The 25,938-nt window shown below is 40.7% G+C and overlaps 1 protein-coding gene and 1 long non-coding RNA gene across 3 annotated transcripts in view; one reads left to right on the top strand and one right to left on the bottom strand.

Annotated features, from left to right (window-relative positions):
• LOC124878347 (retinal guanylyl cyclase 1-like) overlaps positions 1–23,752 on the top strand; it is a 63,683-nt gene extending 39,931 nt beyond the window's left edge. The window contains exons 13-24 of one of the 2 annotated variants that reach the window (XM_047382254.1): positions 52–177; positions 8,072–8,225; positions 12,002–12,145; positions 12,258–12,406; positions 16,722–16,885; positions 19,520–19,643; positions 19,711–19,779; positions 19,944–20,118; positions 21,879–21,977; positions 22,705–22,790; positions 22,914–22,999; positions 23,343–23,752. In XM_047382254.1, the coding sequence (XP_047238210.1) occupies positions 52–177; positions 8,072–8,225; positions 12,002–12,145; positions 12,258–12,406; positions 16,722–16,885; positions 19,520–19,643; positions 19,711–19,779; positions 19,944–20,118; positions 21,879–21,977; positions 22,705–22,790; positions 22,914–22,999; positions 23,343–23,430 (1,464 nt within the window). In that variant the 3' untranslated portion in view covers positions 23,431–23,752. Of the gene's footprint in view, positions 1–51; positions 229–8,071; positions 8,226–12,001; positions 12,146–12,257; positions 12,407–16,721; positions 16,886–19,519; positions 19,644–19,710; positions 19,780–19,943; positions 20,119–21,878; positions 21,978–22,704; positions 22,791–22,913; positions 23,000–23,342 lie in introns of both variants that reach the window. The other variant, XM_047382245.1, reaches the window with a different exon arrangement.
• On the bottom strand, positions 14,565–16,561 carry LOC124878358. The gene is made up of 3 exons (XR_007040728.1): positions 16,174–16,561; positions 15,408–15,457; positions 14,565–15,317 (listed from the first exon to the last, which is right to left on the bottom strand). It is a non-coding gene; the product is annotated as an uncharacterized LOC124878358 (long non-coding RNA).
• Positions 23,753–25,938: the final 2,186 nt, after the last annotated feature.

The raw sequence follows: 25,938 nt of genomic DNA, 5'->3' as shown, positions 1-25,938 counted from the left end.
TTTAAAAGTTGGATAACTGTTTCAACATGGTTCTTGTGTGTTTGTTTCCAGCTGCGTGAGATGCGTCATGAGAACCTGAATCTGTACCTGGGATTGTTTGTGGATTCAGGAATTCTAGCTCTGGTGGTCGAGCACTGTCCACGGGGAAGTCTGGCAGACCTGCTGGCAGACAGCGATGTGAGGCTAGACTGGATGTTCAAGTCATCACTGCTCATGGACCTCATTAAGGTTCTTCTAAGACTATTCATTCCTATATATATATATATATATATATATATATATATATATATATATATATATATATATATATATATATATATATATATATATATATATATATATACATTGTGGGGAGAAGATTTTGCATGTTTTCCCACTTGCAAAGCGTGTAGAATACTTAGATTTTTATCATAGGTACTCTTCAACTGTGAGTGACGGTGTAAGGATTATGATTCTTGATTAATTAATATTTATCAAAAAATTTATTAAATTAATTAAAAATCATAATTTACAAAAAATAGTTCCTAACCAACAATCACTGCTTACGAATAGAAATCAGAGATGCACTCTGGTGTTGTGATTATGGGCTCAGAAGCACTTAATAATTACAATTAGTTAATTATCATTAATATTTGATAATTATTAACCAAAATCACCCTAAATGTCACTGTTTAATCAGCTGCTCCACCGATTGGTGGAGGAACTTTGACCTTACTTTGACAGATAAATCACTCTTGCATGAAATAAACACAAACACTTCTCTTTATTTATGTGAACATTTATTGACCATGTAGCAGTACAATTACTATTCTGGTCCAAAAATCTTCACGTAAATAAATATGTACTATTCTACAGAAGGGGGTAAAATGACTACCTAACAATAATAATAAAAGATTAAAGCTGCAAGCAGCACTGAAGGCCCTCACACCTCATCGCAACTCGGCCTGTGCAGCGACCGCGGGAGCCTGGCATCACCTCCTACACGCCACTGACGATGACACGGCTTCACTTCAACACGTTGCCACTTGGTGGCATTGTGAGCAACATGCCATATGATCTCCGGTCACGCAGAGTTTTGGTCTGGTGAGAAGCATTCAAAATTTGGAGTAAATCGGACATTCCATATGGAAGCTACACTCATTTGTTTATTAGTGGGTGGGGCTAAAGTGATGTAATCTATTGACTGTGTCAACATGTCCATCATTAACTCATGATTATGTATACTGCATTTCAAGTGGATCCGATGATGTATGAGGGAGATATAGCCCTTGAAGTGTCCTAGGGGGCGCTGTTGATCCAAATTCCAATGTAATCCAATAGAGCTGTTTGAGGCTGACAAAGATCAACCATAATCACCATCTGATCAGTGAATATTGTTCAGGGCCAGAGGCAGATCAATCTCAGAAGGTATCAGGTCTCTGTGACTTTCCTTGTAGGAGCTATTTTAATTTTGTCTTTCATGGCAAGAAGTCATATTTTGAGGCATGACCACACCCACAGTTTCATGTATCAAAAAGCTTCTGATAACTTTTGCTCCCCAGTGCCTTAAGAGTATACTGAGTGATTTTCAAGTCTCCAAGTCAAAAGCTGTAGGAGGAGTTCGCTCAGATATGCGGTCTAGAAACAGCAAAACTGGGGTCAAAATGGCAAATTCAATCCAAAATGGCCGACTTCTTGTGGGGTTTGGACCAATGCTCCAAGATACTTTTTTGTAGGTCTTGACAAGTTACATATGTGTACCAAATTTCACAATTTCAAAGCATGGCTTGGGGCTGATTTTTTAAAATTTTCTAGGGGGGGCTGTGGAGGAATTAGGCCACACCCACCAAACATGTCATCAGATCTCTGTTGGGGACTGGACTAGGATCAATCAATCACATTGAATATGGTGCAGATCAGATGATGTATATGGAAATTAAAGCCAAACGTATGGCCATGGCGTGACGTCCAACTTCGCCCCGCCACCACAGCCACGCCATTTTATGAAAGGTCACTGTGCTTCAAATGAAGTTAGACCCACTAGTTATCAGTCATCTGACACTGTTTGAAGTTGATTGAGTGTAGACAGCCAGATAGCAACCTTTCCCAGTAAAAAAAGTGACTTCCTGTTCTCAGGGGCCAATGCCACGGCTTTGGTGATGTCAGCATATGATCCCATAGGATCGTCGGGAACCCGAAGGTTCTCCTTCATGCCAACTGTGGTGGACCAGGCTTAAGCAAGGACAAAAGGTGTTCAAAAATTGGAAAAGCTTCAATTTAATACTGTCAAAAATAGTTAACAAAAGGTCAACTTCAATACAAAAATAACTCAGATAATAAATGACATGGGTTTGGGCCCAACTCAGCTGAGGACAACTGAACAGCAACAAAACTCAAACAAAACTGACCTCCAGACCAAAAAACAAAGACTACTTAAATAGGGGTGGAATAACCTAGACTCAAATGGGGAAGGCACAACATAAGAACAAATGAGAAAAATACATACAAACTAATTAAACATAAATGACACAAATTACTCTTTAACTTAACACAAATAAGTGAATACTAAAGTGACAAAATAACTAACAACTTTACCAAGTTAAGAAGTTAAGTCCCCCCCTCAGTCTTTTGGCATAATGGTATGTTCCTGGCTTCCATCTCCAGCTGTTCTGCATTTGCAGAACCTCAAAGAAAAAAAAACCAAGTATAAGTAAACCATTCAGACAAATCTTAACTAAAGTGAGCACCCATTAGAAAATATCTGTCTAAATAAAATAACTTAAACTTATGTATAGTGTCATCTGAAACTAATAAATGTAAAACAATGAAACAATACTAACACTTTGTGGTGGTGGTAGAAGCATCCACCATACCAACTTTGGTGTGATTTGGCGTTTCTTTGGGAAAGTTATTGCATTTTTTCACTTTGGGCGTGAACGCCATTTTCGTGCCCCGACCACGTCCGCTAAACATGGCGGAAAACTCACGATTTTGATAACTTTTGTTGGACCACTTGTTGCTGAATATTGGACTACTTGCACAGACACCAGGCCTCCTGGTGCTTTCGGCCATTTTGTATCCAGGACATGGCGGCTGATATGACACGCCCCAAGTCTGACGTCACAGGGCGCTATATATGGAGGCCTCCATGTTGAAAACCCCGCCTTCAGCTGGAAATCTTGACACGGTTACCACGCAACTGAAGCATCCTCTGGAGAAGAAGAGATCCCACGTGGAGTCTTCAATTATTCTCTCTCGTTGGCCAACGAACAATTCATAACTGAGGTTTCTGGACTAGGAAGGCCAGAAATTTCACTTTGCCGATCGAAGACGTGAGTTTAACACGTAACTAAAAACACGGAGTTCGAGGAACGAACCGCCACCGTGTTTTCATCCCAAGTCGACTTTGATGGTCAGATCATATTTTTCCTTTTCATCAAGAAGGCCAAAGGACGGGGACTGACCGCTTTCCTGGAGTTGAGCTGCGGACGCGCACAACGCTTCAACCCCCCATCTTTCCCTCCCACTTGCTGACCCAGAAGGAAACTTCACCAAGTAAAACCCATCCTTTATTTTTATTTCTTTATTAGAAGGCCTGGGCAGGGTCAGAGGTTGTAGAAGCGATCAGAATCGCTAGTTAGGATCTAATGTGTTCTGAATGATATGTGCATGTAACCTTGTTATTGAAACTTTGATGTGTTATTTTGATATCTGGAGCCGCAGCTTTCCTAGCTCTGTGCGTGTTTTACCACATGAGAGTCAACGCAGGTGTGTGGTAAGACTGGACTGTTAAAATCACCTCATGGTAAAATTCTCCATTTTCCTTTGTCTTCAACCTCACTGCTTGCTAGCTTGCCGCCAAAAGGTTTATAACTCTTTGTCTGCTCAGGAGTTGGGGGACGTTTTATGATCAAGACATCACTGAATACAGTTGGAGTTGCGCCCCCGCCCACTCTCCACTCATCCCACACCTCTTCGCCATATTCTCAATTTTGCCATAAATGCTGGTTGATTCAACACCCACTGCTGTGTTCTTTATTTTGCTTATTTAGATGTGTTACCCTTGTTATGTAGAATTTTGCATGTTGAGTAGGTGAAGATTAATAAATATTCACATAGATAAAGAGAGAGCATTTTGTGTTCATTGTGTGCAAAAAGTGATTTGTCAGTCAAGATAAGGTTAAAAGTTCCATACGTTTCGGCAGAAACGGTCGATTAAATAGTGACATCTCCGGTAATAGTTATTAATTATTACTGAGTATTTAACGGCTGTAATTGTCAAAGGCGTTGAGCCGCAATTACAACACCAGAAACATCTCTGGTCTCGATTTATAAATGAGGATTTTGGTTAAGAAATTGATTTTGTCAAATTATGATTTGTAATTATAATTACTGATCAAGATTAATCAATCAATAATCATAACCCCTAGATGCACACGCATCTAGGGGCTTGGCAAAGTCCCCAAATTGCCCCGCAAAGAGGCAACGGAAAAATAATAAGCTGCTTATTTGTGGAGAGATTGTAGTTTGTTTATTGAGTGTGTGGACAGGTGTCTTTTATATAGATGAGTTTAAACAGGTGCAGTTAATACAGGTAATGAGTGGGGAACAGCAGGGCTTCTTAAAGAAACGCTAACAGGCCTGTGAGAGCCGGGATTCCTACTGATTGGTAGGTGATCAAATACTTATGTCATGAAATAAAATGCAAATGATTAATTAAAAATCACACAATGTGATTTTCTGGATTTTTGTTTCAGATTCCAGTACTCACAGAGTACCTATGATAAAAGTTAAAGACTTCTACATGCTTTGCAAGTGGGAAAACCTGTGAAATCGACAGTGAATCAAACACTATATATATATATATATATATATATATTATATATATATATATATATACACATACATACATACAGGGGTTGTACAATGAAACTGAAACACCTGGTTTTAGACTACAATAATTTATTAGTATGGTGCAGGGCCTCCTTTTGCAGCCAATACAGCGTCAATTCGTCTTGGGAATGACATATACAAGTCCTGCACAGTGGTCAGAGGGATTTTAAGCCATTCTTCTTGCAGGATAGTGGCCAGGTCTCTACGTGATACTGGTGGAGGAAAATGTTTCCTGACTCGCTCCTCCAAAACACCCCAAAGTGGCTCAATAATATTTAGATCTGGTTACTGTGCAGACCATGGGAGATGTTCAACTTCACTTTCATGTTCATCAAACCAATCTTTCACCAGTCTTGCTGTGTGTATTGGTGCATTGTCATCCTGATACACGGCACCGCCTTCAGGATACAATGTTTGAACCATTGGATGCACATGGTCCTCAAGAATGGTTCGGTAGTCCTTGGCAGTGACACGCCCATCTAGCACAAGTATTGGGCCAAGGGAATGCCATGATATGGCAGCCCAAACCATCACTGATCCACCCCCATGCTTCACTCTGGGCATGCAACAGTCTGGGTGGTACGCTTCTTTGGGGCTTCTCCACACCATAACTCTCCCGGATGTGGGGAAAACAGTAAAGGTGGACTCATCAGAGAACAATACATGTTCCACATTGTCCACAGCCCTAGATTTGCGCTCCTTGCACCATTGAAACTGACGTTTGGCATTGGCATGAGTGACCAAAGGTTTGGCTATAGCAGCTTGGCCGTGTACAGGTCCTTCTCAAAATATTAGCATATTGTGATAAAGTTCATTATTTTTCATAATGTCATGATGAAAATTTAACATTCATATATTTTAGATTCATTGCACACTAACTGAAATATTTCAGGACTTTTATTGTCTTAATACGGATGATTTTGGCATACAGCTCATGAAAACCCAAAATTCATATCTCACAAAATTAGCATATCATTAAAAGGGTCTCTAAACGAGCTATGAACCTAATCATCTGAATCAACAAGTTAACTCGAAACACCTGCAAAAGATTCCTGAGGCCTTTAAAACTCCCAGCCTGGTTCATCACTCAAAACCCCAATCATGGGTAAGACTGCCGACCTGACTGCTGTCCAGAAGGCCACTATTGACACCCTCAAGCAAGAGGGTAAGACACAGAAAGAAATTTCTGAACGAATAGGCTGTTCCCAGAGTGCTGTATCAAGGCACCTCAGTGGGAAGTCTGTAGGAAGGAAAAAGTGTGGCAGAAAACGCTGCACAACGAGAAGAGGTGACCGGACCCTGAGGAAGATTGTGGAGAAGGGCCGATTCCAGACCTCGGGGGACCTGCGGAAGCAGTGGACTGAGTCTGGAATAGAAACATCCAGAGCCACCGTGCACAGGCGTGTGCAGGAAATGGGCTACAGGTGCCGCATTCCCCAGGTCAAGCTACTTTTGAACCAGAAACAGCGGCAGAAGCGCCTGACCTGGGCTACAGAGAAGCAGCACTCTACTGTTGCTCAGTGGTCCAAAGTACTTTTTTCGGATGAAAGCAAATTCTGCATGTCATTCGGAAATCAAGGTGCCAGAGTCTGGAGGAAGACTGGGGAGAAGGAAATACCGAAATGCCAGAAGTCCAGTGTCAAGTACCCACAGTCAGTGATGGTCTGGGGTGCCGTGTCAGCTGCTGGTGTTGGTCCACTGTGTTTTATCAAGGGCAGGGTCAATGCAGCTAGCTATCAGGAGATTTTGGAGCACTTCATGCTTCCATCTGCTGAAAAGCTTTATGGAGATGAAGATTTCATTTTTCAGCACGACCTGGCACCTGCTCACAGTGCCAAAACCACTGGTAAATGGTTTACTGACCATGGTATCACTGTGCTCAATTGGCCTGCCAACTCTCCTGACCTGAACCCCATAGAGAATCTATGGGATATTGTGAAGAGAACGTTGAGAGACTCAAGACCCAACACTCTGGATGAGCTAAAGGCCGCTATCGAAGCATCCTGGGCCTCCATAAGACCTCAGCAGTGCCACAGGCTGATTGCCTCCATGCCACGCCGCATTGAAGCAGTCATTTCTGCAAAAGGATTCCCGACCAAGTATTGAGTGCATAACTGTACATGATTATTTGAAGGTTGACGTTTTTTGTATTAAAAACACTTTTCTTTTATTGGTCGGATGAAATATGCTAATTTTGTGAGATAGGAATTTTGGGTTTTCATGAGCTGTATGCCAAAATCATCCGTATTAAGACAATAAAAGACCTGAAATATTTCAGTTAGTGTGCAATGAATCTAAAATGTATGAATGTTAAATTTTCTTCATGACATTATGGAAAATAATGAACTTTATCACAATGTGCTAATATTTTGAGAAGTACCTGTATATTGACCCTGTGGAGTTCCCAACGGACAGTTCTGGTGGAAACAGGAGAGTTGAGGTGCACATTTAATTCTGCCGTGATTTGGGCAGCCGTGGTTTTATGTTTTTTGGATACAATCCGGGTCTTGCGTCCACAGTTAATCCTGTTGGATGTGGTTCGTCCTTCTTGGTGGTATGCTGACATTACCCTGGATACCGTGGCTCTTGATATATCACAAAGACTTGCTGTCTTGGTCACAGATGCGCCAGCAAGACGTGCACCAACAATTTGTCCTCTTTTGAACTCTGGTATGTCACCCATAATGTTTTGTGCATTTCAATATATTGAGCAAAACTTTGCTCTTACCCTGCTAATTGAACCTTCACTGGCTACCAGGCTGGTCCAATTTAGCCATGAAACCTCCCACACTAAAATGACAGGTGTTTCAGTTTCATTGTCCAACCGCTGTATACACACACACATATATACTTATATTGTCGGTTGAATGTAAATAATGTTTTATCTAAATCTGTCAGGGGCGTGCATATTTTGGGTTTAGTTTTATATTACAGTTTTCCGATCTGATTTTGAAACAAAATACTGATGATACAGAATGAAGTATCTGTTAACATTTGCCAAAATGTGTTTCATATCACTGTTTTCTGTTTCTCTTCATTGATCCCATAGCCATAAGGAATTGATTCTGTTTCACTTCAAAATAAATTCTGATGCCAGCAGTCAGTGTACTCTAAAACTATTACATTATCAAGCTATGCTTGATCAAACTGGTCTCAGATTAAATGTCTGACATCTTGTATTGTCTTTACTTTGTTATAGGGAATGAAGTATCTTCACCTACGAGGGTTGGCTCACGGTCGCCTGAAGTCCACAAATTGCTTGGTTGATGGGCGATTTGTTTTGAAAATCACAGACTATGGTCTGCCCATGATTCTTCAGTCTCAAGGTGTCAATATTTCTGACGATGCACAAGGTAAAACAGAATTAACAGTATTTGTCTATTTCCTAAATATTGGAAAATTGCACCAGTTACTTAAACTGTGTTTAACTAACATTGGAGAAATTTACTTATTTTTCAAAACCATTTTTAGTGTGTCTTTCCTCCCATTAGAATAACAAAATGTCTCATGCAGTTATTAGTGTATAGTTCTTCCTATAAGTGACTGAGATAACACACAGAGTACTTGTGTGTGCGACTTACACACAAACCAGCATATAACAGCTCAGAAAGTGGAATATAAAACAGCAAGAATAAATCTGTAATACTAATAGATGCCCGAGCCACCTCAACTGGCTCCTCTTGATGTGGAGGAGCAGCGGCTCTATTCCGAGCCCCTCCCGGATGGCTGAGCTCCTCACCTTATCTCTAAGGGAGTGCCCAGCCGCCCTACGGAGGAAGCTCATTTCAGCCACTTGTATCCGGGATCTCGTTCTTTCGGTCATGACCCAAAGTTCATGGCCATAGATGAGGGTAGGAACGTAGACCGACCAGTAAATTGAGAGCTTTGCTTTTTGGCTCAGCTCTCTCTTCACCAAAACAGAGCGGCACAGCGCTCCCATTACTGCTGCAGCCGCACCGATCTGTCTGTCGATCTCCTGCTCCATTCTTCCCTTGCTTGTGAACAAGACCCTGAGATACTTGAACTCCTCCACTTGAGGCAGGAACTCCCTTCCAACCTGAAGAGGACAAGCCAGCCTTTTCCGGTCGAGAACCATGGCCTCGAACTTGGAGGAGCTGATCTTCATCCCAGCCGCTTCACACTCGGCTGTGAACTGCCCCATGCTGTTGGTCTTGGCTAGAGGGGGCCAGCAGGACCACATCATCTGCAAAAAGAAGAGAAGAAATCCACTGGTCCCCAAACCAGACTCCTTCCGGGCCTTGGCTGTGCCTAGAAATCCTGTCCATAAAAGTTATGAAGAGGACCGGTGACAAAGGGCAGCCTCTACCACAGCCCAGGCCGCGACACACTTGGCCTCACGGTACCCATCAGTCGCCTCAGGAGTCCCAAAAGCCAACCACAGCCAATAGGAACCCTTCTTCAGCTTGATAGCGTCCCTTACTGCCGGTGTCCACCACCGGGTTCGGGGATTGCCGCCACGACAGGCAGCGCAGACCTTACAGCCGCAGCTACGGGCAGCAGTATCAACAATAGATGCGGAGAACATGGTCCACTCGGACTCTTTGTTTCCAACATCCCCTGGAATATGGTCAAAGCTGTCCCGGAGGTGGGAGTTGAATACATCCATGGCCGAGGGCTCTGCCAGATGTTCCCAGCAGACCCTCACTATGCGCTTGGGCCTGCCAAGTCTGTCCGGCTTTCTCCTCTTCCAGCAGATCCAACTCACCACCAGGTGGTGATCAGTGGACAGCTCAGCTCCTTTCTTCACCTGAGTGTCCAAAACATGCGGCCGAAGGTCTGAAGACACGACAACAAAGTATATCATCGACCTCCTGACTAGAGTGTCCTGGTGCCAAGTGCACTGATGAACACACTTATGCTTGAACATGGTGTTCATTATGGACAATCCACGACAAGCACAGAAGTTCAATAACGAAACACCACTCGGATTCAGATTGGGGAGGCCATTCCTCCTGATCACGCTTCTCCAGGTGTCAATGTCATTTCCCACGTGGACGTTGAAGTCCACCAGCAGAATAATGGAGTCCCCAGGAGGGGCACTGTCCAGCACCTTCGACAGGGATGCCAAGAAGGCCGGGTACTCCGCACTACCACTCGGCCCGTAGGTCGAAACGACAGTCAGAGACTTGTCTCCAACCTGAAGGCGCAGGGATGCGACCCTCTCATCCACTGGGGTAAACCCCAACACGAGATGGCTGAGCTGGGGGGCAACAAGCAAACCCACCCCAGCCTGCTGCCTCTCCCCGTGGGCCACTCCAGAGTAGAAGAGAGTCCAGCCCCTCTTGAGAAGCTGGGTTCCAGAGCCCACGCTGTCCATGGAGGCAAGCCTGACTATTTCTAGTTGAAATCTCTCGACCTCCCGCACAAGTTCAGGCTCCTTCCCCCCCAGTGAAGTGACATTCCACGTTTCTAGAGCCAGCCTAAGCATCCAGAGATTGGACCGCCGAGGTCTCTACCTTCGTCTGCCGCCAAATCCTCTTTGCACTGGTCCCTCACACTTTGCACCGGTCCCTCACAGTTCCCCCTGCAGGTGATGGGCCCACTGGGGGATGGCCTCGTGTCACTTGTTCGGGCTTGGCCCGGCCAGGTCCCACATGGAGCAACCCAGCAACTAGGCGCTCTCCGACGAGTCCTGACCCCAGGCCTGGCTCCAGGGTCGGACCCCAGCTCCGCCATACCGGGCAACGTCACGTGCCTCAATTTTATGGTCCTCATGAAGGTGTCTTCAATAAAATAAAATATCATAAGAAAGAAATACCAAAGGTGTATAGAAGAAAAACCCAATAATAATAAACCAGACAGATATTTTTTTTGAAAAGATCTAATAAGACAGAAAATAGATAACCAGAGATCTAACAAATGCAAAATTAAACTGAATTAATGTCAGAAAAGTAGGGAATTACAGATTGATTCTGAAATAAATCTGGACTGCTGAATTTTAGGGTCATATATGGCAGACTCTAGTAACTTTTGATTTTATGCACCAGATAATAGATCGAACCAGAGCATTAAAAGTTTTTTTTTTTTTTTTTTTATAAAATATTCTTCTGTAATTCTATAACATTCTTGTAAAGAGAACTTACTCTTCAGATTGATTTTTTGGAGATTTCAGACTGATTAATATATTTTTTAAGTGAGACTGATATAATTTTAAATAAAGAGATCTGCCCTGATGCTGCCCTTGCATTGTTGGTATACTTTAATGAGAAATTTTATGCACCATCCAGTCCACTTTACTACATAGGCATTGCTAGTAAAACGAAACTCAGCTTTCCTAAAAATGTGGTTGGTTACAGGTAATTCATTACTTAACAAGTTATTATTTGAAATCTACTTTTTGTGTTTATTAATGTTGTTGTTGTCTGACATAAAATTTGTTTTATGAGCTGAAACTTTAAAGTGTGACCAAAAAGCATAAACAAGACATCTTTGAGGGGGGAAGTACTTTAACAGCACTTTAAGTTAAATTCAAGATATTTGGTAAGTAAGTAATTAGTGGCCATGTGATGGACCGGCAAACTGACCAGGGAGTACACCTCCTTTCACTTAATGGCTGCTGGAGATAGGCACCCGATCCCCGGTGACCCTGCATGGATAAATGGGTATAGACAATGGATGGATGTTAATGAGTTAATTAAGTTATTTCATGTAGGTCTAAAATTTTATTCATAATGGTCTTAAAGGGGTTTTAAAGAATCTTAAATTCAACTTACTCAAACAAACCCTGGACTGTGAAACAGAGTCTTCAGTGAGCCAGAGCATAGAATCTGTTTTATTTAAATTTGAATTCTGTAATCAGAACCAGAACAAAAACTGAAAGAGATTAAACGCAAGTGTACAAGAGAGGATGCTGTCGGGAAAATGAGAATTTATGAACATCTGGCATCTTCAGTGGACCAGAATCTGAGACGGTCTTCATCAGTTCCTTGCTTCATCAGCTTTGCTACAACTTATTTTTTATTTCATGATAAGTGGTTTTAGAAGCTGATTCCCAGTCCGAATGCTTACTGCTGCTTGTAGCAAAGTGTTTAAATATACGGATGAGATTCAAACATTTGACTTCAGCTTTTGACTTAAACTCATCTAAGTCTTCTCACCTTTCTCTTAGATCTTCTGTGGACGGCTCCTGAACTTCTGAGGAATGTAGTACAAACAGGTTCTTTTGCTGGAGATGTCTTTAGTTTTTCTATCATTATACAGGAAGTGATCTCACGAACACTGCCATATGCCATGATGGATATGCCTGCTCATGGTAAGAATGCTTCCCTCATCTAAAGATCTGTTGATCTGACTGAACCCATCTTAGCAACCACTTGTGTATCCAATCATCCAAACCTCTCTCACTGTCTGTCAAACTATTAAAGAGATTGTGGAGCGTCTGAAGAAGCTACCTCCTCTCTGCAGACCTTTCGTTTCAGTGGACGAAGCTCCAGCTGAGTGTCTCAATTTGATGAATGAATGTTGGAATGAAGACCCGAGCAAGCGGCCGAGCTTTGACGAGATTTTTAAACAGGTGATATGATCTTTGCTGTAACTTGTCTTGTTTGTGGAGCCTAACATCACAGCATGCATACTTTTATCCTGGACATGTTTTTTGGGTTGCTGAAGGCTTAGTGTTGTGTTAACGAGTGGGAATGACAAAATTCCACCGTGCAAAGCTGAACAAGGACTCAGATAGATGGATTAAAAACAGGTTTATTCAGACTAATGTATAAAGGAGGTAAAAACAAAAAAGTAACAATAAAAAAGTACATTATTGTAAGGGCTTAAAGAAATGATTCAAATAACTAATCATCTTATCCCCACAAATACAAAGTATGTTTTTCCAAACACACTCATCCAGTATATTTTTGCTGTACTTTAAAATTGTGCTTTTCAGTTTTGTGGAACAGTTTTGTGACACAGGAAACAGGGCAACAATGTAAAGCTGCAGAAGCAGAAACAACAAAGGTGAGAATCAGGATAACGAACAGGGGCATTGCTAGAAATAAAGCCATGCCGGTGCAAGGAAACTTCTACCTTGTAGGTGACTTTGGCTCAGTATATTTGTCTTGCAGCAGGAAAGTTGTAGGTTCAGCTTCCTCCTGTCACATGTTGATTTGACCTTGGGCAAGGAACGTAGCCACAGGTTGCCGACTTATCTGCATATTGGTGTCTGCATGTTAATGGGTGAATGTGGCTGTAGTTCAAATTGGTTTGAATGGGCAATATGACTAGAAGAGTGCTATATAAAATCAGTCCATTTACCTGTATAGGTGGAAGATCTTGCCTCTTATAGGCATGAGAAAAGGTGTCATTCACCCCATGTAAATTGGTTTCAGACATTTATTAAAAGTCTAAATGTAGACCAGTTTTAGCCAAGATTACCAGCATGCAAAATAACCTGACAGCACCCAGCCTTTTTATGAGGATACAAAGTTTACAGCAAATATAGTAAGTCAAAGACCTTTCCACATTTAGATTGTTATTCTTGCAATAAAAAAATTGAAATACAACTTAAACTCATCTGCTTCAGCGGCATTCTGATATCGCTGTGCTCTCTCTGGGTTCTGAACAATGAAGCTCTGTGTAGTATTGTTCTAGTTGGAAATTGCTATTCCTGCTGCACAACAGATATTTTTCTGATGATGCGAACTTGAACTTTGTCTCTGATGGCTTCCAGAAAGCTTGTTGTTAGTGCACATCCTGTTCACCTCAACTTTAACAACTCTTTAGATTAAGACCAGGAAGCAGAGTTGTAGTTTAACAGTCCTCTCTGCAGTTTCTTTACTGTTACCCACCCATTACCCTATTAAGACAGTGTCTTGCCCACAGCCAAAATTGAATAGATAAAAAAATTATCTAAAAAGGAGGAAACCATGAACTTTTTTTTATTCTTTATGTTCTCCTTTTGTTTTTTCTCTTTCTAGAAGCTACATCTGACCTGGTTCTGTGTTTAGCTGCCAAGCTGCCAAGCTGCTGCTGCCAACAACTTAATGCTCTCCTTTTACAGATGATACACTTGGCTCTGTCTTTCAGTGTTTAACCCTGTCTCTCCCCTAGACATAGCTACTGTCTGAGCTTCTACTGTGACTAATTGCATGTGCTCTCTTTCATCCTCTAGACTTGAAAACTGGCTCTGAGTTCATCTGCTTAGCTGTCTTTCTGTCCTAGATGAAGCCTCTAAAGGAGCTAAAGGAGAACCATTAATGTTTCACTTTTCTTTTCTTTCTTATACTTTACTTTTGTTTTCCTTCTGCGTTCTCTTTGTGTCTCTGCTCTGTTTTCTCAAACTCCCAGTCGGTTTTGGCAAATGGCCGCTCACTCTGAGCCTGGTTCTGTTGGAGGTTTCTTCCTGTTAAAAAGGGATTTTTTCCTCTCCACTGTCGCTACATGCATGCTCAGTATGAGGGATTGCTGCAAAGTCAACGCCAGTGACTGTCCACTGTCTCTACATGCTCATCCAGGAGGAGGGAATGCTGCAAGTCACTGACTGGATGCAATCTGCTGGGTTTCCTCAAATAGAAAAACTTTATAACCAATTTGAATAATAAACAGAATCTGACTGCGCTGTTTAATGATTAGGATTAATTGGAATGAATGTACCCGGCCAATATTCTCTTAATTGTTCACCCACAAATCAAAATATACAAATTACTTTCCACACATTGACATTACGGCAACATCACAACTGAAATTATGAAATTAGTTTATAATACTAAATAACACACACACACACTTACAAATACAAACTTAGTTTAGACCTCATAGTTGAGTCAATACAATTTGTCACTTGAAATGTTCAAGGAATCAGACATTAAAAGTATAAAATAATAGATCAACCTAAAAACTCATAAGCAGCCATTGTCTTACTTCAGGAAACCCACATGTCCTAATCTGAGCCAAACAGACTAAGTACACCAGAATTTCCTTATTTTTATTTTGCCAACTATAACTCCAAGCAGAGAAGAGTAGCTACTTTAATTGATAGAAGCATGGGTTATTTTAACTAGCTAATGTTAACATTGTTGTTGTTTAAAGTCACACTGCTTTATAAAAGCTATTTTACCTTGGTAAGTCAACTTTTGTCAAAAATAAAATCACATGTTGGAGTCTGCGTGGAAAAGTGGGAGCAGGTTGTCATCTTTCCATGAAATTTTTGATGGTCTTGCCCAGCTAGGCTAGAACGTCTCTTCCACTGGAACTCCATCAAGCCTTTGCGGTCTTCAGATAATGCAGCATAATGTAAACATAGTGTATGAAAGACACTTCCTTCAAAGGATGCAGTGGGTGAATTGAGACAACAATTGTCAAACTAGATGTTTGATTTGTATTATGCAAAGTCAAGGTTGCATGTACTTTCACTGTTAGACCTGCTCTTGTCAAAGCAGATCATAATCTTGCCTTTCTCCCCTCGGTGTATAAATCTGTTGCTTCGAGGGATCCTGTTATGTAAAGAGCTGTGAGAAGATGGCCACAGCAAGCTAAACAAGCCATTTGAGGTTGTTTTGTGGATACAACTGAGTGTGACTCACCATTTAATGATCTGTGTGGATAAGGACATCCCCACCAGAACAGTAATGGCCTACTCCAATAACAGAACCTGGATCATTAGTTAAGTGAAAGAACTATCATAATGTTTAGCAGGACCAGCGTGCAGACCAGAGCCTTGGACCCAAATGGTGAGTAGAATAGTTTAAGATAAACTGGTAAACTTACATGGAGAAGCAGGTAAACAAAGAAATTGAGGCAACAGACATAGAATTGGTAGTCAACAGGAGGCAAGCAATGAAAACCAGAGTATAAAAACAGTGGCAGGGTGGAGAAATGACCAATGGACAATTGGAGCTAATTAAATGAGAGGTGGGGCAACTAGAGGCAAAGAGACAAATTAACACAGATGAGTGGGAACACAGAGCAATCCAGAGAAGTAACACAAAAATGAACCAAGAAACTAATCTACCAGAAATAACAGCAACTAGAGGACATAAACAAGGAAATGCAGAGAAACAAACAAGGAACTCAAATGTTTAACACCAGTGAATCATAACAAGAACTGCTAAACAAGAAAAAAATGCTTGTTGGAGAATAAGCTCCAGCAAAACAATGTAAGAGATGTGTGGGCAAAGATGAAGAAGGCCACAGGTTTCAAGCAGAAGGAGGATCAGAGGTTTGGACAAAGGTAAAGAATTAAACTCATTCTGCAATAGGTGTCAGGTTGTGGTGTACAGGTGGACCCCAGCATGCAGACAGGCAGGCAGAACAGCAGTAAATAAGGGCTTTAATTAAATAAAAACTCACTCAGGCAGGTGGTAACAGAGGCAGGCATGACAACTGGACAGGTAAAGCAGAAAGGCTCAGCACGACAGAGACCAGTGAATGTTTCCACAGAGAATGAATGGAGTGACTGTGCATATATGGACATGGCAATGGAGGAGCAGTGAGACTGATTGGTATTCTGCAGGTGGACCAAATGAAGCTGATTATAGGCTATGGCAGGAGTGGACATAAAACCTAAGAAACATAAACTTAAAATGCACTCAAAACAGACTACAAGAATCGTGAGAAACTAAACTTAAGGAAAGAACTAAAACACCACCTGGAAAAAGATCAGAAACAGGATCCAAAAATACAATTTGGAAAACATAATCAGAGAAAACCTAAGACAAAACTTTAACACCCTCAAATCATGACAGTAGGTTCAGTATTTATACAAATGGGATTTACCAACAATTTGTGGAACAGATGCATCTTTATGTGAAAACCTTTGAGTGCTGCCTAGAAATCAATAGCTCAGACAGTACAAGTATGTGAGTTTCTGTAACTGTTTGTCATTTTTGTGTTTTTAGTTCCGAGGCATTAGCAGAGGGAGGAGGGCAAACATCATTGACTCTATGTTACGGATGTTGGAGCAGTACAGCTCTAACCTTGAGGATCTTATCAGGGAACGAACAGACGAACTAGAGGTTGAGAGGACCAAGACGGATAAGTTAATTGGACAGCTCCTGCCAAAGTAAGACTTGGTTCATGAGAAATGCTGAAGTATATTCATGTAAAACATGTTTATTTTTCTGTTTGCAGCTTTCGAATAAGAATGAGTCGATGTATGACTGGTATCGCTCCATTCATTGCCTGTACCCACTTATCTGTGCGGGGTAGGGGCGCATTACAGAGACATACAGAAAAACAAACATGCATGCACACATTTGACCTAACAGTCATGTCTTTGGACTGTGGCTGGATGTCCATCCATCACCTAAAAATAGAAAGAGTGTGGCACAAATTCAAAAATACCAACACATGGCTGCCCACTTAAAATGAAAGGCCAGGCAAGACCATTAATGAGATAAAGATCCAAGGGGCCCAGGGTATCTCTGTACTAGCTGCAGAGATCCACAGCTCAGGTTGGAAAATCTGTTGACTGGACAATTTGTACACAACAAAAATCTGACCTTTATGGAAAAGACACGAGAGGAAAGCCATTGTTGAATGAAAGCCATAAAAATTCCAATTTGAAGTTTACTACAAGTCTTGTAGGGAACACAGCAAACATGTGCAAGAAGGTGCTCTGATCAAATGAGACTAGAATTAAATGTTATGGTCTTTACACTAAATGCAATGTGTGGAGGATAACTAACACCATTGCCTCTCCATCAACATACCATCCCCACTGTGAAAGATGTGCAGGGACCAGCTGTAGGTGTATTGTTTTCAGCAGGAACAGCAAAAAGCTGGGCATTATGGCACAACTAAAAACCTATGGTTATGGTCGTCCATCTAAACTTACCAAGCTGGACGGGGAAAGACTTAATCTGAGAAGCAGCAAATGTGTCAATGCTTACTGTGGAGGAGCTACAGAAATCCACAGCTCATATGGGAGAATCCGTTGACATGACAGCTGTTATTAGCACCCTGCAGAAATCTGGAAAAAAAACTATTGTTGAAAGAAAGCCATCAGAAATCATTTTATATTTACCATATGCCATGTAAGGTATGAAGCAAACATGGTCTCCCCCGGGATCTCCTTTAGTAGGACGTGCCTGAAGAACGTCTAAAGGGAGGCAACCACAAGGCATTAACAGACTCCTACTGATGTTGAGCAGTGGCTCTCTCCATTATATCTTAACTAAGGGTCTGCAGTTCCCCTCCCAAGCTAAACAGAGCTTAGGATGGTCCCTATTTCGACAATAATAAAGAACAGTGTTTTGGAAAGGCAAGTTGCAAAACTTCTTTTGCTGCTCAAAACATCATCAAGAAGGATAAGGGCATGTTTTGAGGGAACAGCTCCTTTTTTAAAGAACTTTAAAGTAAGTGTGATTGTATGCATAGATAAAGTCCAACATGTTGGAGTTATTTATTCTGTATTACTGGAATTTTCTTAAAATGTATTCTTGGTTTACTTTATATTTTTGGGTTGTACAAGATTTATTTGTTGGTCAGTAATTAAATTTTTGTTTTGTTTTTACTGTGTGCTTTGTAATTAATTTAGTGTGGAAGAACTGTGGGGCCATTCTATAAGTAAAGATGCTGGTATAGGACCAGCATGCAATGAGGCATACGTTTTTTTTACCAGAGCAGAAGAAGCAGCAGAAAACAAACAAAAATAGATCTTTGTTTATTACTTGCCAGACGGGATAAATAAATTGCAAAAAGCAACTTTCAAGTTTTGGACGCTGGACTTCTTTTTGGCTGCATACTAAATATACCCTCAGTGCCGCAGTGGCTCTTTAATCCTTGGATCTTTAATTTAACAAACAATGGAATCGCTGCTACATGTGGAAAAGCACTCTGTGACAACTGTTACGTTTGATGGAGGATTAGTGAGTTTTTCTTTTTCTCTCCCAAAATGCCATTAGAAGTCATGTTAGAGCCCATGGCATCTCAGTCTTCCTCCCTAAAACCTACAGAAAACCTATTAGGGCATCATGAAGTGAACAGAGTGTAGAAGAAGACCAGATAGATAATATTACTGCGATAAAAGCTGAACATCTTTTGTGGAGATCATTATATATTATATGACATTACATTTATAGTTGTAAATTGGGAGTTTCCACTTTAGAAGTGAGCAAGGCGGATCTAGCTAGATGCAGTGAGAAGCAGATCACCTTTTTTAGTTATTAATAACTGTATACATATGGTATGTATGTCTCACCTTCTGTAAAACTGTATCCTTGTTTAATTAGTTTAGTTTATATAATATTACATGTGTAATTTAGAAAAATAAAATAGTTAACTAATCAATGGTCCACCTGTGATTAATTGCTATGATTTATTTCTTAATTATCCTTTTTAAACCCAGAGCTACATGTTTAGAATCAGCACAGATTTAAAGAATACTTCCTCCCCACGGAGAAACGTTTCATTTTATGGTAAAAACATATGAACCATAAAGCAACGAGTGCGTCAGTGAATGGGTTAAAGATGTAAATATTCCTGCAGCTGGTTCGTTTATTATTATGATTTTGCAAAAAAGTTGGTGTAATTAATTTCAGTCTGTAGTATAGCTTTTCCTTACTTTTCTTTACTTTCCTTTATCATACCACTGCAATTTACTTTTTATGTTTTTGTCATCATGTAATGCACTTTGAATAGTTTTGTTGCTGAGATGTGATATAAAAATAAACTTCCTTTGACTTGCATGTTTCAGGTCTGTGGCTCAGGCCTTAAAAAAGGGAAAGCCTGTCCAACCTGAAGACTATTTAGATTGCACACTTTACTTCAGTGACATCGTTGGATTTACAACCATCTCAGCTCTAAGTGAACCCATCGAGGTAAAAATAACTTAAACATCTGCTCATTCTATCCATTTTCACTGTTTAATTGAAATTGTGTTTTTAGGTGGTCGACTTGCTTAATGACCTTTACACCATGTTTGATGCCATCATTGCTACTCATGATGTCTACAAAGTAAGGACCTACATTTGTACATCTATGCTTCTTTTCACTCATCATATCAGACCAATAACTTGATGTAATATAATTGTTTTTTATTAAAAGACAAAGGGCACTATTATTTCCCCTGCTATTTTTGTTAACATAATTAACTAAATGAAAATGTGTTTTATGTTTAGGTAGAAACTATTGGGGATGCCTACATGGTGGCTTCAGGGGTTCCCAACAGAAATGGAAATCGACACGCAGCTGAAGTGTCAAACATGTCTCTTGACATCCTGCATTCAATAGGAGCATTTAAGATCAAACACATGCCTGAAATCAAAGTGAAAATACGCATTGGATTGCACTCAGGTACATTACCACCCTTATACACAATCTTATAAAAACTTGACTGACCTGAGGATACAGTTGATCTTACTAAAAGCATTACTCTGAAAGCTTTAAATCTTCAAACTCTTCCTGTATGAGATATTGTAGATCAAATAGGGGACTCATTCTTGCTTTTAAATCATCTTTCACATTTACTATCATAGTTGCTAACGTACAAACATCACTAGTGTTTTAGCTACATATATCATTACCGGCTACTAGTGATTCTCAATGGCATGTCAATCCGGACCCAGTCCAACTGGTGAAGCTCAACCGACAGCTCTCTGGGAGAGACCCGAGTGCTGCTATAACACTACACTAGTCTAGGGTAAATGGATAGATTTTATATAGAACTTTTCTAGTCATGCTGACCGCTGAAAACAATATACAATAGAGCCACATTCATCCAGTCACACTTACAAACGCACACACCTGCACAGATGAATAGGGAACTTGGGGTTCAGTGCTATCCTCAGAGGCATGAGCAAGGCACTGAACCCCAACTCACTGAAGCGGTTTGCAGCCGAGTGTGAAGCAGCTTCCCACATGGTGACACATCATGACAGACAGAAAGGCATAAGCAGACAAAAACATTACCTCCTTGGCGGAGGTAAAAATCTCCGATGTTGCTGCATGACTGATGCAAAAACCAAACGTTTACTCCATTCTTGGCAGAGTCTTCTGGTGGAAGAGCTGCAGCCAACCTAACTTCACATAGAAACAGGGACGTTGTTTGGCTGGACAAACCAGTTACAAATATCAAAACAGTCTGATGTGAAATTGTTGTCCGTTTTGTCTGTTTTATATGCCATAATATATTGTGTTCATATTAATATCAACATTCATTATTCATTATGAATAGTTTTAAGATGCTAACGTTAACTAACACTGCTGGTTTTAGCTGACTAGCTATCCACCACATCTACTACAATGAAAAGCTCACTGTGATGTGAAATCTTTTTACGACAGGTAAGGGAACTATTACCAATAATAACTTAACAGAACCTCACTTCAGAAAATCTGAACTAACCCTTGAAGATAATTAGCTACACTATGGAGTAGCACTAACACAGTGTCAATGCCTTTCAGCTCAGTCTTCCTCTGTGCTGCCCAGTGCCCACTGTGTTCCCCATGACAAACAATCCTCTTCAGGCGATGAAACCCTTTTAAGCAGGAAATTTCTCCTGGTAGACAAATGTGGTCTCACCGAACCACCTAACTAAGAAAAACGTATTGTTTTGGTAAACAACAAACATTACAACCTTCCCTGGACTACCAGCGAACATGGAGGTGGAACGCATCAGTCTATTTTATCCAGACAGAATTATATCCACCTACCCGCTAATATCCCAGAGAGGTTCCCACTTTCTACCTTTCAGAGAGTTCACCGCTGGCATCCGAAGGCACTCTGTTGGTATAATCTCTGACAAAGTTGTCCAGTTTGTAGCCCCTAAAACTCATCGCAACTGATAATCAGGACTTATCTCTAACCTTACAATTAATAATTAAATGCCAGCTTAAGTCAACAACATGTAATTTAATTAGTCTTGAGTGTACGGTCACAACAGGAAACTCTAGGTAGACCAAAAAAAATAATAATAATCAAGATAACCTTTACAAATGGTGGGTCAGTTGATGATGTTATTGACTAATACAGTATATGTGAGAAACCATAATGGTGTATCCAAAAGCAAGAGTGAACTATTTGCCAAGCAGCCTCTCACACTTTTCAATGTGTTCAGGACCAGTGGTTGCAGGTGTGGTTGGACTTACCATGCCCAGGTATTGTCTGTTTGGAGACACAGTGACCACAGCATCCCTCATGGAATCCAGTGGGCTGCGTAAGTACGACTAAAAATATGGAACAAATCAATAAATGTCACGGTCTGGTTTACTTCAATGTTCTTTATTTACAGTAAAATACAATATTACTGTTTTTATTCCATAAACAAAAACAAAAAAAAACACAGTTTAGCAGCTCTTGTTTTGGTTAATTTAAAGATTATTTCAATGTGATTAACAGCATGAATTCCTGGGTGTGGACCCATTATTAGCTGGTCCACATTAATCCTTAGCTGGTCCATTAGTTGGTCCACAGCTTCCCAGAGTCTGATATATATATATATATATATATACATATATATATATATATATATATATATAGAGGACTTACATCCTTTCCTGGAACAGAAAACCCAAACTCAGCATTAACTCGGTCCAGACTTTTTACACAACCCTCTTCTGGACTACTCCATGGGTCAACCATCAGCGGACTGCCAGAGTTGTGAGCTCACCTGTTGTTCTAATTAGTTTAATCTCGAGTCTTGCTTCTCTGATGTTTTTTCCCATCTGGTTCTATTTGCAATTTTGACCCGAGCACACCTTGGGGTAATATCCTTCTCATAGTTATCTCCTGTGACAGTTTAATCTTGCTTATGAGTTTTAAACTCACAGTTTTTGGTTGGATTCCCAGTCCTTTTTGCTGCTAAAGATGTTGTTTTTGAATCTCAAGCCTGCCTTCTGTTGGGTCTCAAACATTCAGTCTTGCTTTATACTTGTTTTCTTCAGCCTACAGGATCCACATCAGTCTTTCCACTGTCAAGGTTCTGACCAGTCTCAAAGTGGGTTATCACATAGACACCAGAAAGGCACAGGTATACCCACCTGCTCAAACATTTACTATGATAAAGGGTGGAATAAATGGATGTAATTTATTTGAATGAGACTGCCATCTGTCTAGCAACACAGTGATGTTTCCATGCTCTTGTGTTTTGAAGGTAAAGGGCGCAGAGGACACATACTGGTTGATGGGTCGAGATGGTTTTGATAAACCTCTTCCTATTCCCCCTGATCTTGCTGGAGGGTAAGAACACATGACATATGGAAGAACTATCTTTATGTAAATTTGCAGAATTGGAAAAAAACTGAAAATATTGTAGTATGTCAACTTCTGATCTTGGTCATAAAAATTACTGAATGTCATATTGACACTCACTGACTTATCATATGTAATTAATATTAGTAATTAATGTCATTGGCATATTTTGATTTTTGATTAAAATGTTCTATTGTGAAACCAGATTTTAGAAAGAACTCACTTTGTTGCTTAAACCAAAAATCAAAGTAATTGTTATTGAACATCTGAGCTTTTCTTTGTTTTCTCTGTCTGTCTTTCTTATTCTGCATCTGTGTTTGTTCTTTCCCAGGGCCAGTCATCACGGTATAAGTCTTGATGAGATTCCTGTCGAGAGACGACAAAAGTTTCTGGATAGACAAAGCAAAATAAAAAAATAAACTACTTTAGTAAGGTTTTATGCTAAAATTGGAAACTATTTCATCTAGCATAATTAAATGTGAAACTTTAAACTTTCTTTGAGATATTGAAATGAATACAGCTCTTAACCAACTCAAGAAAAAACTGTAAATCAGACCACCACCGTTTATTATGGACACAATACACAAACAAAAGCGAAACATTACTTTATCTAAAACAGCAAAAATATCTAAAATCTATCTGTGTTGAAATAGTTAAATGTGACATTTTCCAATGTGTTGAAAAAGTTGTTGACAGTCAAAGAAAATTGTAACGTTTTCATTCAAATTATTTGGGATCCAACGGCCGAATATGTGTTATGTTTCATGCAGATACAGTTGAGGCCAAAAAGTATGAATACCCCATACATAGATTTTCATTCATCCAAGAAGTGTTTCTGATAAGAAATGAGACGACCTTCACTCAAAAGACAATGAAACTGCCATGGTTTGGAGTGGAGGTATACCAGGGCAAACGTACAGATCAGGAACTTTAGAGGTGCTTGGTGAGTCAAAGTTCTTTAATGACATAAATCTGAAAACTTACATGCAGAAGAAGGATATGGAAAATGGGTAGGACATCAGACGTGAAATGGGGTAACAAACAGCATGATCCAGTGGCGTGAAATGAAAAGAAAACCATAGAGTATAAATAATGATGTAGGAAGGAAAGTGGACCAATAAACAATGGAAGCTAATCAGGAAAAATATGTAGCAGCTGGTGGGGGAAAGAGCGTAAGACAATTGAAGGAGGGGGGCTCATTAACACCGATGAGCAGTGAATCCAGTGAAGCAACAAAACATCTAAGTAAACAGAAATAACTAACAATTGAGAAAGCAGACAAGCAACTCAAACTCAAAACCTAACAGGCAGATCATGACAAAACTATGTATAAAAGGTGTTCAGGTTCATTGTCCAACCCCTGTAATGTCCTTAAAACAAGTCAAAATGAGGCTCAGTATTGTGTGTGGCCTCCACGTGTCTGTATGACCTCCCTACAACGCCTGGGCATGCTCCTGATGAGACGGTGGATGGTCTCTTGAGGGATCTCCTCCCAGACCTGGACTAAAGCATCCGCCAACTCCTGGACAGTCTGTGGTGCAATGTGACGTTGGTGGATGGAGCGAGACATGATGTCCCAGATGTGCTCAATCGGATTCAGGTCTGGGGAACGGGCAGGCCAGTCCATAGCTTCAATGTCTTCATCTTGCAGGAACTGCTGACACACTCCAGCCACATGAGGTCTAGCATTGTCCTGCATTAGGAGGAACCCAGGGCCAACCGCACCAGCATATGGTCTCACAAGGGGTCTGAGGATCTCATCTCAGCACCTAATGGCACTCAGGCTACCTCTGGCGAGCACATGGACAGCCGTGCGGCCCTCCAAAGAAATGCCACCCCACACCATTACTGACTCACTGCCAAACCGGTCATGCTGAAGGATGTTGCTGGCAGCAGATCGCTCTCCACGGTGTCTCCAGACATTATCACATCTGTCACATGTGTTCAATGTGAACCTGCTTTCATCTGTGAAGGGCACAGGGCGCCAGTGGCGAATTTGCTGATCCTGGTGTTCTCTGGCAAATGCCAATCGTCTTGCACAGTGTTGGGCTGTGAGCACAACCCCCATTTGTGGACGTCAGGCCCTCATAGTCGGTTTCTAACTGTTTGTGCAGACACATGCACATTTGTGGCCTCCCGGGGGTCATTTTGCAGGGCTCTGGCAGTGCTCCTCATGTGTTCCTTCTTGCAGAAAGCCGGAGGTAGCGGTCCTGCTGCTGGGTTGTGTTGGAAAACATTTCAAATGCTTAATAGGGTCTGCATTGCTATGCTCAAGTTATGTTTAATAATGTGTGAAATAAAATGTATTGTGTAACTTAGTGGCTTGCTCAAAACAGGCCTTTGTGTGTTTGACTTAGCTATAATCTGCCTTGCAACAGTGAAGATATTTCTGTATGTGTCTGCAGATTTCTGTCCAAGTCTGCAGATAACGTTGTGAAGGACGAACAGTCAGCTGAATGCCAGGTGTAAGAGTTCAACTGAGACAAGTGTGTTTTTTCTTTGCAAATGTATACGCCTTGCTGTTGAATAAAAACCCTGTTCTGGGGAGAAACAGTTCAGAAGTCTTCGTGGTGATGCAGCTGAAAACCTCTCCCCGGCCGGGCAAAGAAACTGCGCAGTCTCTGTGTTTCTTTTATTATTTAGTTTTACTAAAACAGTATAGCAACATTTTCTGTAGCTTAATCTCAGTTTCTGCAACCAACATAATATCATCAGCATATGATGAAATACTAAATCTCAACCATAAATACAAATGCCTAAATTAATATCTTCAGGTAGGCCATTTATATAAAGAGTAAATAATGATGAAAGTACATCTCCTTCTTTTACTCCATGAACAATTGGAAACCAACCTGTTGGGAATAACCTTTCTTATTATTACTTTTAGATGAGCTTTCACACACACACTCCATAATGGTAAAGTATAA

This window comes from Girardinichthys multiradiatus, chromosome 2 (genome assembly GCF_021462225.1).
Source record: "Girardinichthys multiradiatus isolate DD_20200921_A chromosome 2, DD_fGirMul_XY1, whole genome shotgun sequence".
Classification (NCBI taxonomy): domain Eukaryota; kingdom Metazoa; phylum Chordata; class Actinopteri; order Cyprinodontiformes; family Goodeidae; genus Girardinichthys; species Girardinichthys multiradiatus.
The sequence above is the reverse complement of the archived record's forward strand: the minus strand, read 5'-3'. Positions and strand labels throughout refer to the sequence as shown.